The 20,651-nt window shown below is 38.3% G+C and overlaps 1 protein-coding gene across 8 annotated transcripts in view; it reads right to left on the bottom strand.

Moving 5' to 3' along the window:
- GRID1 (glutamate ionotropic receptor delta type subunit 1) overlaps positions 1–20,651 on the bottom strand; it is a 558,755-nt gene that overhangs the window by 34,557 nt on the left and 503,547 nt on the right. For all 8 annotated transcript variants that reach the window (XM_072870424.1, XM_072870426.1, XM_072870431.1 and 5 more), the window contains 3 exons: positions 19,730–19,927; positions 17,387–17,711; positions 15,860–15,998 (listed from right to left, as the gene is read on the bottom strand). In XM_072870424.1, coding sequence (XP_072726525.1) covers positions 15,860–15,998; positions 17,387–17,711; positions 19,730–19,927 — 662 coding nt within the window. The remainder of the gene's footprint in view (positions 1–15,859; positions 15,999–17,386; positions 17,712–19,729; positions 19,928–20,651) is intronic.

Genomic DNA, 20,651 nt, shown 5'->3' on the forward strand with positions numbered 1-20,651 from the left:
TCCTAAATTTCTATTTTTAAATACCTTGAAGCTACTTTATTTTCTTTTAAACTTTTTTTTTCAAAAGCTAGGAATTAATGACATCTACAGAATTAAATATAAGTGCAGTTCCTAACTATAACTCTTTTCTCAACAGGATATATGGGAGAGAAATACATGCTTTACGCATTGGGAAAAAAGTAATCCCACTAAACTTCTAAGTAAAAATAAAAGTAGCTGTATTGATTTGACAACCTTATACCACCAGTATAAGCCCAAGAAATACCTATGAGCTGAAACCTAGAATATAAAATCCTATCTGAAAATAGATTTATTTGATAAAGTTATCACCAGTGGAAAGCAATGAGTTCAAAGAGAATTCTGCTTACTATGAACTGCAGAAAAGCGTTCATATTTTGAGACATAAAATTGTTCACAACTACACCCTCCTTGGATGTATTTGCCAAGACAATGAGAACAAATGAGAAAATGGTGTTTATTGCTGGTGACACATCAGTCCACCCACTGAGAGACGGACTTGGAAGCCAGGCAAGCTTTGCAGGATCAGCTTCTCATTTGTATATGTCTCCAGTGAGGGAATAGTCTGCAAAGCTGAATCAAGATTGTGGGTGGTAGTGTGATGGTACGGATAATTTCTACATGAGCAGAAGATTCTTCCATTCAGAACCTGAGTCCTGACCCGAGTCCCATGTATTTTTTATATACATTTGTGAAGCAGCAAGCCAAAGGATTTGAGCCTTAGTCCGTTATTCACAGATGAACAATCTTTGGACTTTGGATCTCCAGTTTTAAGTAAGATTTATGAGTGAGTATATTATGTCTTAAGACAGCTGAAAATGAGTTCAAATTTCCACATAAAGATATTCTCTAGAGCTAGTCTACCCAAGTTGAATAGTTTAAATGGTTGAAGACCAGGAAAAAAAATAAAAATCATCTGTTATGGATATAAGTCGCCACTAGGTGATGATAGTCTCATTGACTCAGAGATTTACATGAAAAGTTTCACTGTCTTACCGAATCCAAGTTACAAAAGCACAAGCCCACTTAAAAATGGAAGAAAGAATAGCAGTTATTCTCCCTAAACATTAGTGTAGCCAATACTTAATAAGCCTTCAACTATACTGGAAAGAGTGGTATATTAGCTGAATAATGAGATAACATTAGAATTGACCTATCTTTAGCACTTGCAAGCCTAAAAAGTAAATACCCATTTAAAAAAAAAAAAAAAAAAAGCAATGTGTCATATTTCTATAAATTTCCAACATTTGTTCCAGGTCCATGTTACTAGCATGTGTTAAACTGGATGTAAGATACATAAACTAAAAGACTGGCCACTTTAAAGATTATTTTTAGTGATAACAATAAAATTGTTCAAAGTATTGTTAGAATGGCAGTAGACAGAGAGATTATTAAAATGAAAGCAAGTTTATCCCCATATCTAATAACCTTAGACTTCAGAAGAATTAGGTCCATGGTTTTAATTTGTGCATCTCTTTGACTTTCTTTGAAATTATGAATAATCAAGCTGAGCTCTTAAATTAATCATTAGATTGCCAACTTCTCTATAGTGACATGATCAAATTCTGCATTGTTCCATTTCACTGCAGATCCAGTCACTTTAAATGCTCTTCGTTCTGCCTCAGTGCAGTGATGTGCAGAGCAATGGGCTTCTTCAGCGAATACACTAAGCAAAATCTTCACTTTACCGATAGAGGTAGTCCACTAGAAATTGGCAGCAGTACTTGCATGCTTAGTATACACTTTGTAGGATCAAGTCCTTCACCAGCAAATATATCATTCTATAGTTCATATAAAACTCATTTCATCAGCCGTCCATGAAAAATACCATCCACTTTACTCTAAACAAAAGCCTTAACAGAAAAAGCCTCATGGGAGTTTCTCCAAGGGAAGCCATAAGTTCTGACAGATTAAACTACACTGAATCAATGAAGTTGCAGCCCTTCACACCAGGACTAAACATTTCCAAATAACAGAAGGAGACAAACAGTGCAGACAGTTATGGCTATGTATACGCTTGTCATCATCAGTGGAGCAGGAACAGCTGCTACACATGATTTCAAAGAAGCAGGGACTTTCCTCCAGTGGAAAAACCAATCAATTGGCATGTGTCACAGAACACGTTGCCATGTCAACTACATACTTTTACTATAGTTAAAACAAACAGTGATTAAACTCCTCAGCAGGTAATGGCACTGCAGCAGCTGCTTATGATAGCAGCTATTTTCATGACAATAATGGTCATTGCTGCCAGTGTGGTGGCATCTGTGAGCCCTTGTCTGGACTGGGACTCACTGCCCTATGTTAGGTGCATCCAAAAGCAAAATATAACATTCAGTTATGGATTTACTGGGTGAAGGAAGCTAAAGCCAGCTTTATTTCTGCCACAGAAGGAGGGAGTTTGCTACATGCCCCCTGTGCCACGTGTGATAGCAACAGTTCTGTCACCCTTCCAAGATAGGATCAGAACCCTCTCTCTCCTGCTGCCCCAACGAAATTTCTTTTTTAGGGTACCTAGCATACCCAACAGGTAGACCAGTACTGCTGAGATCAGTGAAATTATTCATACACACAAAAGCACATGCTCAAGCATTTCCAGGATAGGAGACAAAAGTATAAACAGTAAGAAAAAGGCAAAACAAAATAGCCAAACAATTTGTACACAAAGTACTAGAAGCACAGAACTTGTACAGCCTCTACAATGATTTTCTTTCTTTAAAACGACTTCCGCTAGCTTCAGTTCCTACATGGAAATGGAAAGACAAGAAAACTAAACTAAACTGTCTTCTAAATTCCCGATACAGCAACGCTTTCACTGCAGATTGAGTGTTTTTCCTGGGACTCTGTTCCTGCAGAGCTACTGCATAATTGAGTTTTAAAAGAAGGGAACAAACCATATGTATACTCACTGAAATGCAAAGACAGTCCAGCTATTAATAAATGATACACTGTCATGTTTATGATTTTAATAGTAACTAATTACTAGCTACACACATTGTATTGGCAAAACATTTTTAGGCTTTGTGTACTTTTTCTAAGAATCTGAGATGCAACAGGAATATGCTCTACTACCATCGCTTGAAATCTCACTTTTGCTTTACTGATCTCAGAACAATCTGCCGCATTTTTGCTACAGTCAAAGAAGTATGGGGAATGTAGGACAAAAATCCATACAACTAGGCTGTGTCCCATTGTTCACAGAACTTCATAATATCCTCCAGTGGTTTATTTAGGAAACATGCCCATTTTCAAAAAAAAGACTTAATAGTTTTTCTGGCTGTGAGACTCAACTTTGGATCCAAAAATCAAACTGGATTCTCAGCAACAGCAGTAAAACAGGTTCTTCTATAAACAAAATTAGACCTCTGGTTATTCCTATCCATTGCTATTTCTAAATGATGCCCTCAGGACCACCTCGGCAACCCCAGTCATCTGCAGTGATCTGCACAAGTGTGACTTGACTTGTCGCTGAATTGTAGAAGTTCATTTTGCCTGGAGCCGACACTGGCTCTGCTCCAGCACTGCACATAAAGAAATCTGTTAAACAGCTAGAAATAAGCTAAACATCTCCTGATTGCCAGTCCAATGTTTCTAACTGTGCTTCCAACCCTCCTTTTCTCCAAACCTCCTCCAAGCAATAAGAGCAAAAGTCACTTAGATTGCTGATTTTTCCATTAACTAGGGGGTTTTTGGTTGCTTATTTGTAATAAATCTTTTCTTTCTGGATGTCCTATATTTTCTGCATTGTTATTATATGGGAAAGAAACCATGATAGTCCTTACAGTAGAAGTTATGATTACTTTGCTTGAAAAAGTTTTTAAAAAACAAAAAATAGCATAACAAATAACTCCATTAATAGTGGTAGCAATGGAAGCTAATTTATGAGGACTTGCATCTCAAAGCTGGATCCACTGGCATCCAATAGTTTGCGATCTCTGGATGAAGTTTCTCTCCTGGCTGGGCATTTATGATCACATATGAGTTTATCTGATGTCTAATTGAGGGAGTGAAGTTAGAAGGCAGTCTTTCCTTTATATTTACAAGGGACATTTACAGGACCCCTCTTCACCACCCCATTCTTCCATATTTCTAAAAATTAATACCCTTGAGATATTACCTGGTTTGTCCACCATGTTTGCAATTTAACAATGGAAAGAAGTAGACTGACAAAGAGACATTCAGAGTAATCACATTAGAGGTTTTTTTTAAGATGCAGGCCCAGGTTTTCAAAAGCTGGAGCTTTAATTTGTATGCTCAGATCCACATTTAAACTACTACATGACTGGGCAGATTTTCAGAACGGATCAAGGAAAGTTTTGGCACAACAACACATCTCTAAGATGTTCTCAGATTCAGTTAAAAGCCTGAAAAGGGATTCAGAGCAGCTATGAGCAGTTGTTGCTCATGCTGCAATTCCAGAATGATCAGTCCTGCTAAAAAATCTGGGTTAGCCTGGGTCCTTTACCCACACTCCATATTCCATTCAACAGTGAGGAGGAAATTAAAATGCAAAGAAGAAAAGGTGAAAACATCTCAAGAGCTCGTAGCATGTTTGGGGGAAAGAAATACATCATTTGGACTACCTTTGAATATTTTCTTGCTTTATTTTTAAACCACTTTGCCATTGTGACCTTTCTCTGAGTACCTTGAAGGGTTAACATGTTAATTAAAGCAAGATACTCTACTCCTTAAATTATTAATTAAAATAAAAACTGCAGCTGGTGTTTAACAGCAACTTAGTCCCAACAGCAGGTTTTAGTCACTTCATCTAAATCAAACATATCATAAAGTTGGCATGAAAATCATATTGTCTGAATCAAACACATCTGGCAACTGACACGCTTTTACCTATAATGAAAATAACAAACTACGTCTATTATTTATGCAGATGCACTTTAAATTGCTTGCTACACTGTTGTCTTCTACCACTCACATTCGGAAGCTAAAAATCCTAATGAAGATTAATGATTAAGATTGAGAGGGAAGAAATTGCTTTCTTCCTTCTCAACTGGTGTTATAAGTACTGATACCACTGCCGTTCTGTTTTGCACTCAGATGACAAAGAGTAGCTTTTTAATTAAAGAGAGTGCGGAATAGATAAGCTTGGCATCTTGGTTCTGGCTTATAAAGTCCTTACTCAGGGCGAGTGGTACTTTATACCATGACTGTTAGGATATCATTATACTGTGAGTAGTTCCATTAAAGTCCATGAAATCCCAGTGTGGGATAAAGTCCTACTCAACTCTTTATTAATTTTTGATTTATCAGGAGCTGTTGCACGCTGAGAGAATGAGGATCTTGGTGTGGAAAGCTCTGGGCTGCTGCCTGCACCAGTGTCAGCAGTCTCATAGCTGGGGTGGAGGGGCTGGATGAATTCACATGGCTCAGATCTGTCAGAGGTACAAACTGATGCTGGAAAACAGCTTCACACCCTTCCCTTACCACAGGGAGTAAAGCAGAAGCTATCAACATTGACAGAAAGAAGAGAAGAAAACAGAAGGACTCTGAAGAGGCATCTTGATTGCTAGAACATGTGCTGGGTGCTCCTGGGAAATCAAAACACAGGGCTCTTCATTAATACTGAAAGCACATATAGCATTCATTAGTTATTATTGATGTCTAAAGTGCATGCATTACATATGCATATTTTAAAGTCTGGAGGCCCACTTGCCTGTTTCTCAGGGGACCCAGATTGCAAGCACTTGGTATATGGCGTACTTCCCACCTCATCCTGACGTACAATGAGGTAAACAGAAAAAGAGACCTTACCCTTTTGCCTCTCTCTCCTCACCCTCAACACAAGTCTCGCCTGAATACCAAACCTCATACTAGAAACACTGGCAGCACTGCATCAAAACCAACTAGCTGATCCTTATATTGAGATTAATTAGTTTATTGGGTAGCCTAATTACGTACCTTGAAATATGAGCTTGGAAATTGCATTACTGTCATATGAAAGAAACATAGTAGTTAACATCCACCCCATTCTGACTGATGGTTTTCTGTTCTTTTTTAGATAGATATGACTATTCATAAATCAATTAAATTAAATCAGTGGCTTATTCTCCTAGGCTGGTTTTAATGGTTTGGAAGGCAAACAACTTTAGAGCATGTGATTACATTTCTTTTAATGGAACTTTGGCAGCTGTATCAAAATCACTTTTCTAAGGTAACACCATTCTCTCCCTCATCTCCAGATGAGTCTGGAAACACTCTGTATTATACTATATGGGGACACGCGTGCAGAAGAGAACATTGCTCAGTAAGGCAGATGAGCCCAGGAAGTGGAAAGAACACATGCAATCCTCCCCTTAGCAACACAATATTATTTCCAGAAAAGTTTTTTCCCCTCCAGAAAATCTTTTGCAACACAGGAACTAAGAACTAATAGGAAAGCACTCATGGTAATAAACAGTAGCATCTTAGTTTCCAGGGAAACTAAGCTCCAGTGTATTTTGCTGGGTTTTTTCTTTTCTTTTTTTTTTCACATTATCAGGAATAGTTCCTAAATCTCCTTATGAGGATACTCAATCTTTAAAGCCTTTTCTTTAAATGGCAAGTTTAGAGTTTTCCACCTCATTGCAAGACAGTCTATAAACATTTTAGAATGTATTGGAACAACGTTTATTTCAGAAGACGAAATACCATCCTATATATCATTTAAGTGTGAAGAGTTTAAGGTGTGAGAAAGAATGATATTCTATCATGGAGACATTTATAAGGGGAATGGCTATTTTAGATTTGAATGAAAATGTCAAAGATAAAAGTAACCAGATTAAAAGTGTTTGCAAGATGATGGAGCTCACTATATGGGGGAGGAGGGGAGAGGAAAGCAAGAGTAACAGCACAAAAATAATGAATTTCAAAAGACCAGGCCTCAACAGACTTCAGGAACTGGAGGATAAAGTCTCTTGGAAAGTTGATTTAAAGGATAAACAACTACAGAGGGGCTCGCAATTCCTGAAAGAGACTGTATCAAAGACACAGATGCAAACTATCTTAACATGAAGACCTATAAGAATAAATTATAAGAAGCTGTTATAATGTCAGCAAGAGCTCTTTCAGGACCTAGAAAACCCAAAGCATTTTTTTCTAAGTGATTATAAAAGAGTAGTGCAACAATTTGACTAAATATGCATAGATACTACAAATGCATGGGCATCATAAAAATGCATGGGAGGAAAAAAAATGAGAATCAAAAATAAATCCTCCTCACAACACCAACCAATCTAGCTTATATGATTTAAGATGTTACTGCACAAAGCTGTTTGCATCATCCCTTGACTGAAGTTCCTGTGTCCACAGCAGAGCTGGCAAGACGACACGTGCCTGTACCCCAGCTATCCCATGCAAAGTTTGATTTCTTAATTTATGGCTGATTTCATCAGCACAACATGAAACAGATGACAGTGCACTGAGCTCACCAAAACTGAAACTCTTAACCTCACAAGCTACAGCATAGGCATGCTCAATCTTTAGTCTCTGAAAGAATGGCTGCTGAACTTTGCTCTGAGAGATCAGCTTTCTAATTGATTGTATGCACTGAACTTTTAGGCTATAGGAGATATGATCATTACTTAATTTTTATTGCAGGCTATTAATTCAAACCTTGCAATGTGAAAGACAGATCATCTAAGTGGAGCAGAGGACTGGCCATAGCATGATGACACTGGTCAGTGTTAACCAACCAACCACTATTCCAGGAGGATGACTGGGCAAGCGTTCTTCCTCTGCTCCTGCCGGAAACGTCCTTTCTTTCCCCTCTCCTCCCTCCATCCAAAATAATCTAAAGAAATAAACAATGTAGTGCATGTTGCTTATACTCACAGTCATCCTGCTGACATTGAATATATGGCAACGAACAGAAGGTGGGAAAATTACTTTTGCTGCCAGGAGGGTGGGAAATTCTGGTGCTGAACAACCATGGTACGAGAATGACAGAACCGCTGCTCACATGCAGATGTTGGTAAGGAATTGTGCAAGATGAGAAGAATTTTTTTTTTTTTACACAAACAAATTAAATGTTTTCCAAAACATGCAACAGATTAACCAAGTTGAAAGCTCATACATGTCCTGTCTGAGCTGACAGCAAGTAAGCAAACAGGTACAGTTTTCCCTTCTTACAAGTAGGTACGCCTACTTTCAACTTCATCTCATTGTTTCACAGGAAGTAACTTACTGTGATAAGGTGCTTACTAATTATTGGTAATTTTGCAAATGCAATTTATTTGCTTGTTCTGGCTGCAGGGTTGCTTTCAGAGAGACCTTCCGACTCCAGATGATTTGGAAACCTATGCAGAAACATGCACTATATTACCCCATAATAGAACAACCTTCAGGGCTTTTATAATAGGCCCCACTGTTACACTAATTACTCTGACCAGCACAGATAAATAGTATAAAATACAAGTAATTTTACAGGTGTTTTGTTTTGTTTTGTTTTTCCAGGCAGTTGTTTCACTAGGAAGTGTCATGAAGATTTTTTATTTTTTTTTAGGTTCTACCTGGCTTCCCACTTTGAGGGTCTTTGTTTAAATACTTTTCTGACAAAGATATATACCATAAGGGCATGTAACAGTATCTGTCTGTCCAAAAGCATAGCAAACATGGCCAGCAGGCAAACACATGGAACAGTATATTAACATGCAAAAAGCAGTTAGGTAATTTTGCATTGTAGGTTAAATAAATATCTATCTGATATAGTGGAAAAAAATATTAGTGCTTTTACAGAAGTGAAACTCAAATACTCGAGCACACTGGCCAGCCTGCTTTAATGGTTGTGCCACACCCAAAATCCATTTCCAAAACAGAATTCACCATGAATTTTTTCTTCTTACTCCTGTATTTGTCCTTAAAAAATGGTGGGCTGAGGTAGTCTTTACAGTTAGGAGATGTCTGAAGCTTTAGGGCCATCTCCGTTTGAATTGCTGTAGTAATCATTATTTTGCCTTTTTAATATCCTGTTATATTAAATTTCATGACTGGTTCATATAAGACATTAAATCAGCTTCTTTACCGAAAAAACAATAGAAATATCCTATAGGGCAAAAATCTTCTGTTACTGAATTTTGTATTGTTTATCCCTTAGGAGTCAAATAGAAAATAAACCCCAACAAATAAGCCATAGGTACTATCCTTGTAATAAAAAGAAACCACATACTACAACAAAGAAGGTTGAAGTCAGGGGCCAATGAGATTTAATGTATGCAGAAAGCATACAGCTACTCTAGTCTACGGACAGCCAGTGAATAACCTATATTAACATGAGAAAATCTGACTTAAAAGGTGACTCAACCTGAGCTGAGAAGAGGAGACTACATATAAAATCTCAGATTTGATCCAATCCATGTACATTTTGATGGGCTGTCATGAGGTTTGCTGCTCTTGCTAGATTTTCACCCTTCCAAAGCAAAAGAAAAAAATAATAAAAAATCATTTTATTACCTGCACAGATGGTAGATTTTGATAACGTCATATCTATCAAAATCATTTTCTTCTCTAAACTATACGCGCATCTGAATGTTAATGTCTCAACCCACTTAAGTCACAGAATTTCCCAGTAACAAGAACAAATGAAGAGATGCTATAATATAGGTGTGGTAAAAGTAGAGTTGAAGAAGGCGTGGAATCACAAATCTCTTGGTTTTCCATTGATCTCCAATATATGCCACATTTTTATAATGGCAAGTGGAATGCAAGATGGAATGCAAGCTTGATTTTCAGCTGTGCATTCTTATTTTTCCCAGAAAAATGTCCTTGGGAAATATTTGCACTTATATGCTTGCCTGCTTGCTCAATTACAGGAGTAATTAGGATCCATTTTAAACTGCGGTTGAACGGCATATGCCAACATTCAGAAAGCTTTTTAAAAGGCTCCAGACTTTGTGAAGCCCTGGGTTTCCCAGAAGCACCCACTGGGCAACACCATCAATGAAAGTGAAATGAAAAGATAGACGATGGGGGTTCTAGCACTGGCAACAACACAGTGTCTTGTCCTGAACAGTGCCTGAAGGCAAATGGCTGGCAAGCTCTGCCCTTGAGCACTGCTGCCCTGAGCAAAGCTTGCAGAGCATTTCCCATGACATTTCTGCCATGTTGTCTAAACAGAGAATGTTCTGAAAAGAAAAAAAGTTTTGCATTTTTGTTCTTGCTCGTTCACTTGCATCTTTCTTACACTCTTTTTTAGGCTTCATTTTTATGGATGAACTTAATCTAGATATTTAATGATTGAAGCTTTTGCTCACAGGCCTTAAATAATAATAACGATAATTATTTTTTATCATGCTCATTCATACATGCCTCCTGCCAACGTGCTTGAGGTGCTGCACAGATACTGCAAAACATAGTACAAATTGGACATAACAAAATTAAGCATAACAAAAGAAAATCCAATGAAATATTTAGAAAGCCATGTATGATATTAACAACAGAAAGGCTGTTTTCGAACACAAGGAATTTCAAGGCAAAATCACTGCAAACACAGAGGGATTCCTGTGAGGTTCTTGCTACCGACCCTATCAAATCCACTTAACTACAGCAGATGAAACCTTTTTTCATTTCCCTTTAGCTGGCTTCTTCAAAATACTTTCCTCATTTTCTTTTAAAATATTTTTAGATTCTTTCTGTTTTGTATGCAACCCAGAAAATCTATCTTTTTTGATACCTGCAGAGCTATTATAATATGGTCATTTCTGGCCATCATCTTTAAAGCAGCTAAACTGACAACGTGCCATATAAGATATGAAAAAATTGTTACTCTGTTGTACAGAAAGGGAACTGAGACAGAGAGGAGGCTAAGCTTGCCAAGATCAAACAAAGCTTGTGGTAGAAAAAGAATTTGCACCCAAGTCTTCCAAGTGCCAGACTATCACCCCAACTAAGCTGCAGTAAATCTTCAGCTGTCACCAAAACACATAAAATTTGGGAATTAAAATGCAAATAAGGAAATCCCAAATCATGAAACAACAGCTGTGAACTTAAAAGCAGATATAACATGCATTTGTATGCAGTCCATGAATGCATATATACAGATGCCTTTCAAAACATCCATAGCACATGCAAACATTAAGGATCAATTTGATAAAATCTTAACTTTAAACTCTCTTGAATTTTCAAATAGACTACTTTTTTATGTCCTATTTTTCCTCCATGGTTCTTAACCTCTTGTCAGACAAGCTCTCCTAAACCTGAGCTTCAGAATATCTGTGCAGCTACTGAACTGCATGTGGTCTGCTGGTTAACAAGAAATGAAACTGGAAGTTAAGTCACTGCTAATTAAACTCATAATTACAAATGGAAGGTCAGACAGCAGATCCAAGGGCTGTTTGAAAATGTAATAAGACAAAAGAAAGAACAAACTGTCATGTAGTAATTCAGCCCTTACTTGGCAGACTGACCCATTAGAAGACTTCTCAGCTGCATACAGTTCTGAAGGCAAATATTAGAATAATAAATGCAAATCATTTGGGTTTAAACAAGTTTGTCAAGGATTAGCACAGGCTCTAAACATTACCTAGATTTCTATTTAAAAACAAAAATTAAGAATTGCTCATTTACAAAGTTAGAACATGGATCACCGCCTCCTAGCCTGAGCTCCAAAGTGGTTGCCACCAGCATATTTGCAAAAAATGCCTTCTCTTTTGGAAAAGGTAACATCTCACTCCTCTGCCCATGGGCGGTCAGGAAATCTGCTTGATGGTTCGCTACGCCACCAGTGAATCTCCACGAACACAGAAATCCTGAGGTAACCACTACATTGCCTTTGTTCACTTGTTGTGAGGTTGGGGCAGAGAGAAGATGAGAAGAGCACAAGAGGCAATTTGGACAGAGGGCTCAGAGAAGCAGTATTAAAAGAGCAAAGGGCTGCAGAAGTAACAACTGCTAGCAACTGGAAAGTGGAGGACAGCTGGGGAAGGTTCACACTATTTTCTGCTGTCCTTGATCTCCTGAAGGGCCAGAGGTTTTGATTTGGGTCTCAAACTCCACGTTCTGACCCTCCCCGCTGCCCTGTCACAGCGGGACGAGTGATGGGCACATGGGACATGAGAGGAGCAAGGCAGCATGTGCAGCTGTGCCAGACCAGAAAACCAGTGCCTCTTCCCATTATCATGCTTGTGATGAAGCCCTTGAGGGTTTGGGAGAATCCAAGGAGAAGATTTTTTTGTTCTTTCCAAGATAGGCACGTTTCTTACATGGGATCTGGGCACCTGGACAGCACAGCACTTGGGAACCCCTTTGGGATTTAGGAAGTCTCTGTCAGGAAATACAGAAATACAGGCAGCATATCAAAGCTGCTTTCTGCCGTGCCTCCTACTCCAGGTATTTCACCTTCCTGTGAGCCACAGGCAGTCCCTGAAACTCATGGCAGGGTGGAAAAGCCTTGTGAGTTTTACCAATACCAGATTTAAAAAAAAAATATTCCCTCATCAGCAGGCTTTCATCTGACATGCTAATTCTAAAAATCTGCCTTCCAACAGTTCAACTTTGCTTCAGTGAATGTCTCGCCAAACCCCTTCTAATAAATATCATTTATGATTTCTGTGACACACTTGTTTTGCAGTGAAATTGTGGAGGTAAGGATCACTGGGTTGATTGACACCCAGTTATTCAATCAGACATACTCCTATTTTGCTAGTCACAGACCACACATGCCAATTTTGATGCTGAAACAACTTTTATTAGGCATTTTGGAGGGCGCTTGGGAAGAAAATCAGTCTTGTAATGAAAATCTTAACTATGTTGCAGCTACTGCAGCACCATAATACTATTGTCTCTCCTGCTGGCAACGTAGCAGCAGCAGTACAGAACACCAGAGGACTTTCCTATGAAGGGAGAGATAACAGCACACATTTACTGAGAGGATGGGGGGTTGGTTTCTTAACAATGGAAGTATACACAGATGGATTTGGTAGTTCTCAGCTGGTGAGCAAATTTTCAGCTATGACTCATTGTGCCTCTTTGGGGGGAGAAAATGGATTTTAAGTAAGTATTCCTTTCTGGGTCCATGAAAGATATAATGCAGGCAAGCTGAGTGGCAAATTTAGAAAGGCAAAAATAGTCACTCCACATCATATGATACTGAAGCTAAGTAGTACTGGGAGCTGAGACACTAGGCCACAATGCATTCATGTAAGGCAGCAATTTACTTTCTCAGGAAAAATATTTGTTCTAAATCTGACACAACATTTTATAAGATGTTTCTCCTAAAGAGTGGGGACATGAAAATACCTTCATCATAGCTTAGAAATGGATGAAGGCTCAACAGTTTCTGGAGAACGTATTTCTTTACCCCATCCCCTCTCCCCTAAGCCACTAGCAGTTTTTGATGAGAGGGTTTAGTCCAGATCTCTCTCTCTCTTTCAGAGTAGCAGGATCTCAGGGGAGACTTTACAAAGTTCTGCAAACTTTGTAAAAAAGCCATAGACAAGCCAAGACAAGCAAGTCCCTTAACTGGCTCAGTTATGCCAACCAGTGATCAAATCAAAGAGTTTTCTGACAGCTGCCATTTCAGATTATTTGGGGAATGATTTGGGTGCCTAAGCCAAAGCATTCAGGACCACTTTAGATACCCCAGGCAATATGAATAATCCACATTGTGGCTGACAACACCTAATAGAGACCTCTGCCCTTACAGGCAAGTAGCTGGAGCACAGGCAGTGAAACTCATGGCAACTTAAATTACTTTAGACATTTCTGGTTTGGCACCTGAATTACTCTGCTGGTGTTTGCAGATCACAGTAGAGTGCTTTCTTCCTTCTGTATCCTCACTTTGTACAAGGGGATGTGATATCGGGAACCTGAAAAGTGGCAGCTACTGTTAGATATAGAAAGCTATTTAATTATAAAGCTTCAGCTGCCATCTCTAACAGTAGAAGGGTGCCTGGGCTCTGGAGTCCCAAAACAATGCCAAGCAGCTCCTTTACCCCAAAATCTTCTCCCCTTCCCTCAAGATTCTTAGCAATGTCCTTTCATTTTAATAAGAAGGGGAATCAAACCCCCTTGTAAATGTTGTAATAGCTCAGCCTCAAAGGCCTCCTCTAATAATTCATAGTTCTGCTCTTAAACCTGTCTCTTTTTGCAGATTCCTCACTGCATTTCACCCCGACTTCTGTCCTCCTCTGAACTTTGCTGAGTTTTGGGAGGTGCTCAGTAGACCAAACAGACAATTTCTTCTGCTGTGAAGGAACTGGAACTTTCAGAATTTTTTAGAAGACCATTATTCAAGCTTTCTGGATAACTATTTCTGTCTTTGGTTTCAAGAGCAATTTATTCATTGAGCTTAACCTTATTCCCATTACAGCCAGGCCTCACAGATACTCTGTGTGGTAGTTTTGTTCTGTTTAGTTTCTCATGTTATTTCCAGAAATTACTTGCAGTTCTTATTTCTATTACTGTTAAAACCCACTTATTTTGGCCGAACTAACAGAAAATTAATTTTAAACCAAAACTTTTAATGGTTTTGGGCTGGTATTATTATTATTACTATTACTATTACTATTATTATTATTATTATTATTATTATTACTACTACACTATATCCATACAAAGCATTACATTACCTACAAGTACACAATGACAAGTTAAAAATTGGAAGTACTGTTAAACTCATGTTTATGAGAAACGCATTTTTTTATGTCCTTCTGATACCACAAGGAGGCAAAAGCAACTTTTTTTAAGTGCCAGCCTCACTTTCAGGAGCCGAGCATAAGATTACAGTCCCAGTTTTCCCAGTGCAACCCTAAATGAGACCAATAGAGTAACTCTGTCACTCTCTAGCACCTAAAATCCTTGGCTCAGCATTTCCTAGGAGGAGCGCCTATGTCACACTGCCTGTCCTCTGGCCACCTCTCCACTCCATCACCACCAGACCAAACATGAGATTCCAGGCTCTCATCCTGTCGACACTGACCAGGGAAGATCAATGGCCCTCCCAGTACTCCATGACAGTGTGAAGTTGGAAATTTTGTCCGTGTTTTGAGAGAAAAAATGAAAACATTCTTTAGACTTTAACTTTTCTCAAGCAAAACAAATTACACACATACACACACACACACAAATTGCCACCAAACAACCGGCAGCTCTCTGGAGCTGCTTAGAGGTCTGGTGTATTGAAAATATTCTCATTGGGTATGGATTAGTAGGCAAACGTCAGGGGAAAGAAGTCAAAGGTGCAATATAAATTTGGTTTGTTACAGAAGCTGTAATTTATCATCACAATATTGCCAACACAACTGTAGAGAATTGCATATAAATTTAATAACACAACTGCTATATTACATCTATTATCCTGGAGTCAGGTTCGGTTATCTTTTCCTCCTTGAGAAGAAGATTTTTCTGCAAATAATGCCACTGAATCCGGCCATTTATATTTTGGCCATTTATATTTTAAAAGACCACCTATATTACCTTACATGCAAATACTAGTATAAAAAGCAGTGTATATCAAAATGTTGAGAACATAAAATTACACATTGAAGGTGAGAAGTGAAATGTTATATAGTTCCCTAGAGGTGACAGTTCTCTCTGATGTTCAGCAAAAAAATAAAGACAGATGAAGCAGTGAGAGCTCTACTTAAGCAAAATACATATAAACATGAAAGACAATCTCTTCTGGAAAAATACACAATTAAAGTGCCATTGTCCCCTCCATGCACCTGTCAAAACTGCTTGGGGGTTGTAGGAGCGAAGGAGAAGAGGGGTTGAGAAGAGAAATCAGCCACTGCAAATAGGCAGAGTATTTTATTAGAGAGTTATCTCCTTCTTGCAAGAATGAGCGCTCAAATGGATAATACCTTTCTGTGAAATCCAGGTTTCCAGCTTCATGTTAAGAAGAGGCTCTTACCTTATAGGATTATCCATTCTTGATACTGTGAGAAATGCTGCTAAGTTTGCTGTGTAGGAAGAGCACACGATAAGGGTGAAGAGCCACCAGCTTCCCATTACAATTCGCATAGCCACAGAATTGACAGTAGATTCGCCCCCTACAAACAAACAGAGAAAATGAGGGTCTCTCAGCAGCTTCCATTTACGATTACCCTCTGTGTTCCCTGCTACGTTAAACTTTGTTGGAGCTACCCTTCTGCATTTTTGCCTCCCCTCCAGACCGCCCTTTCACTTTGAGAAAAGCACTGCTTCCGTTAAGACTGACAATTTACATTTTCTCCAGTCAACATCTTGCCCTGGATAATGTTCTAGAAAATAATCTTTCAAAATATTTCCCTTGGGAATTATTGAGGATCAAATCTACAGAACATGAAAAATATTCTAAATAAAGAAAGTTTAATGGTGAAACATGACTAATATGCAGGAATTAAATCATCAGGGTTCAGAATGTAGTAATATTTTGTTTTCAATGACCATTTTAGATTTAGAAAAAACCCACAAAACTGTCCAATGGTTGGTGTACTATATGTGCTGTATTTAAATCTGCAAAGACTGAAGCATTAGTGTTATTACTTGTTACTCTTTACAACATTTCAAACAACGTGAAGATTTCTTTCTAGCAGGCTTCAAGCACAGTTATGCTTGAACATTGTTGGAGACCAAACGTTGCCATACAGCTGGTGCTAGTCACTTCAGCGTATGTTTGTGGTGATTATATCTTACTGTACTTAAACCCATCAGGGATGACACCTTAATAAGATGAGGGACCAAGTTTCATAGCAATAGTAAGGATTTTCCAGCTGAAGCTTTATAAGCTTGCAATCACAATGAAAAAAATGTAGAAAAATTTAACAACATACCCATATGTTAGCATTCAACAAAACCTGCCTTCCAAGAATAGTACTAACATTATAGATATGGAACAAAAACTGTGTGGGCAGATTTTGCAAACAATTATTTACAAAAGTAACTTTGTTAATGGTAGCAATCCTACTGAATTCAATAGGATTAGTCCTATGCCTAGCGATTACTGAGTGTAAAGTTAGTTACATGACTACAAATCACTTTCCTATTCAGTTCAAAGAACCAAAAGATAAACTGTCTCACATTAGTTCAAAACTACATAAATTTCTAAAATTGAATTTAAACAATTAGAAAAGGTGCCAGTTTCAGAGTTGGGGAAGTGTTGTAATTCCGCACCAAGCAGCTCTGTAGTTTATTTATCACGCGATAATTTTCCCAAAGTGGAAAAGGCTGCATGGAGTGGGTTTTTTTGACTTACTGAGAGACAGAAAAGCAGAACCCAAACTTACCTACCTCTTCCCACTTTTCATCAGCTGGGCTAATAAAATGTATTACCTCCCTGTACAAGCCTTCTCTTTCATCTTTAGACCGTTCTGTCCAAGACTAACATGTCCTGACCTGCTTCACCCAAGGCAGAACATTTCTGAACATCCATCAGTGGTATTTATAAGCGAGTAAGTACCTTGCTGAACAAAGGCGCCGTACACGACCCAGATGGCACTGTGGAGGGTGGAGGAAGCAGAAGGGCTCGGCTGGGAAGCATTCTGTGCCCTGACTGCCTGGATGCGGTTCAAGACAAATATCAAGACACCAACTATAGGGATGGCTGCAGCAATGCAAGCCCACACCGCAAAGTCGAAAGGAGCAAAGAGAGAGAAGATGTTGATTTTTTCTTCGGGCTTTTTGATTAAGATCCCCACGGAATAGTCCATATACCGCTTGCTGAAGTCCACAACACTCTCTCGTTCTGGTGTTATAGTGATGGCTGAGATGGCTAGGTCTGCTCTCTGCGAGACAAATGCAACAGATCAGACCCCTTCCTTTCACCATGAATTCTGCCAGCGTAAGACTTAAGGAGAAGCTTTTTAAGAACCAAGTGACTCCATCAATTTCTATCTATAATTTAATACGTTTCAACAAATTAAAATAAATTATCTAAAAATAAAACCAGAATAAGTTTCATCATTTGAACACTAATTAATTGCACTGGTCTAAAGCAAAATAGTGAAACGTAACCTGTCAAAGTATTCTAGGAACAAAAAGCGTCACCCTGACTCCTCTCTGAAATGAGTGCAATTTATTTAACCTTTATCCCTCTCTTGTTTTCTGAAGGATGCCTAAAACTCCAAACCATATTAACATGGTGCACTGCAAGCAATAAGAAAGAAACAACATTTATTTAGCTTGTGTATTTGATGGCAAGGTGCAAAGAACTAATGTTTGTTGTTCTCCCTGCAGAGCTGCCAACTGCCCATATTCATGAAGGGATTTCATATGACAACTGGGGGGAAGATTTTGTTTGTTTTTTACAATGAAAAAAGTGATTGCAAAAACTAGTAACTGGAATAATGCACTAAAGGCAACTTAGCTCCTGAAACTGCTTTGACCTCAACATTTAAAGCAGGTAGGTTTTACACATAGAGGGTCCTTAAAGATTATACAAACTCAATGAAAGATAAAACAGGAGTTAATAAAGAAGATTCCCAAAGCTGTTAAAGAGCTGCAATTATATTTTGAATATTTTTCCACCTTAATAAAACCTGTTCTCTTCAAAAAATAGAACGTACTTTTTTTTTCCTAACTCTACATTTTGTTGGGAAAGTAAAGCAAATGTTAGGTGAGGGAGGTCTGCTTTGAAATCCTTTGGAGTCAGTGGAAAAGCTAGTAGCAGAAATACCATTTAAAAAATACCATAATATATACTTCATTGCTTCAAAGAAAGCAATTTCCAAACAAATTTAACAGGATTTCTTACCACATTTTCAAATCAATGAAATTCAAACAGCTTATGTCAATGCAAAATAAGTAAAAAATTCTTTAAATTTCCTAGCACCAACCAAGAATATCCTATTATCATGTACACGTTTGCTATTGCTTTAATTGCTTCTATTTCTTCCTAAACATCTACTTACCAGATATTGGGCTGCTTACTAGATAATGACAAAGCTTTCACTTGCAGTAATAACTCCACTGCAGAAGAGTAACCTTTACTACAAAGGGCAGCAACATGGAATATTAATTCCTTTGATTCTCCTTCTTGATTAACATTTGTCCCATGTCAGGATAGTGAGAACATGAACAAAATACACTCTAATTTCATTCTCCAGGAGATTCTAAGCTATGGACTTTCCCAATTTACTTCAATGGAGTTCAATTAACTTAGTCCTGATTTGCAAGACTGTAATTAAGAAAATAAATTTAGTCCTCTCTGTTTCAAATGAACGAATAATCTTGAGGTCAGTTTAAATTCTGGTCCTTCAAAACACTTCTTTATGGTATATTACTAGGGAGACTTTTCCTGTTTTGGAGTCAAACAGTTGATCATTATCAAACACATTGCCACAAAGTGACCCAAATAAAGTCATGCCTACAAAAAAGTAGCAAAGACATAATGACAAAAATTAAAATAATAGTAATTAATATTTTAAGAATACATTATTTTTTCTCTATTTTCTATAGTCATTCATTCATTCACACACCTACATGTCCTCTCTTCTTATTCTTACAACTATGTAAACACACAAATTTAGACTGATACAATTTATGTTGAGAACAATTGGGAGTAAATAGAACAACAGACTCTGTAGTTCCTATCCTGTGTACAGGGTCTTAAATTGCACAGTATACACCACACTCAAACCACCCATAGCTCAGAAGTGTTCTGCACTGGTGCTTTCATCCTAATTCATTCTCTTGTAATTTGGAATGAAGGAAGGGGAGAATTTAAACAACCGCCTTACAAAACTTTGACACCCTACTCTGAAGAGTCTTTTTTTTTTGTTAATGCAGCTTCTTCTCTGTGTACCTTGTTAATGAGTTCTCCAATCATGCCATTCCAGGAGCTGTTTTGAAGCTGCTGTCCATATTTCCCATCAGGAGCTTGATATATCTCATACTTGAAGCCCAGATTCTTGGCAAGTGCATCCAGGACATCAATGGAAAATCCTTTATATCGTTTTGGTTGCCCAAGTATGTTCTCTGCCACCATCACAAAAGGTTCTTCCTGAGAACAAAAATATATCTTAACTTACACTTAAAACAAGTTTTTTAGTTTGCTTCTCTTGGCAAAAGGATGTTTCCTGAGTTATTCTGGACAACTTGGCACAGATTTTGAGACACTCATAACCTTCTGAGGCAAAAACTGTAGGCCAGGCAGGATACTATGAGGCACCCCAACCAGGCACCAGTGCTGCAGCACCCGAGTCCTGTCCGTGACATTGGGGTTTGCACAGGTCATGAGAAGAGGTAGAGACTCCAGAGGACAATTCAGCCCCCTCTAGCAGCTTCCTGGTGTCCACAGGATGAATTGCTCTCTGAAGTACCTGCCTCTTCTCACTGACTATAAAGAGGGCACAGATACCTACCTTAGATTCTAAGTTAAGCATGTGAGTCCTAGATAGGAACACTACTACTGTCCATCTATCTCAGAGCATATCAGATCTAGAAAGCCCCATTTTACAGACAATGATTAATCTTTTATCCAGGAGACATACTGAAACAAGAGCTAAAAATGTTGCATTTTGTGAATATTTAAAATTTTGAAAATTCAAAGAATAACCTTCATGGTTACTGATTTCTAGAGTATTTTATATTAAAGTATGTTTCAGGACCAAGGAAACGCAGCATTGTGTGGTATGTCCTCTGTCAGGCATGGGCTTTCCTGTGGGGGAACACCGGGGCTGCCGGTGGCACAGCCATCGCAGTTGGCCGCCTTTGCAACCTGGTAC

Source organism: Ciconia boyciana, chromosome 8, assembly GCF_034638445.1.
Source record: "Ciconia boyciana chromosome 8, ASM3463844v1, whole genome shotgun sequence".
In the NCBI taxonomy this organism is placed as follows: domain Eukaryota; kingdom Metazoa; phylum Chordata; class Aves; order Ciconiiformes; family Ciconiidae; genus Ciconia; species Ciconia boyciana.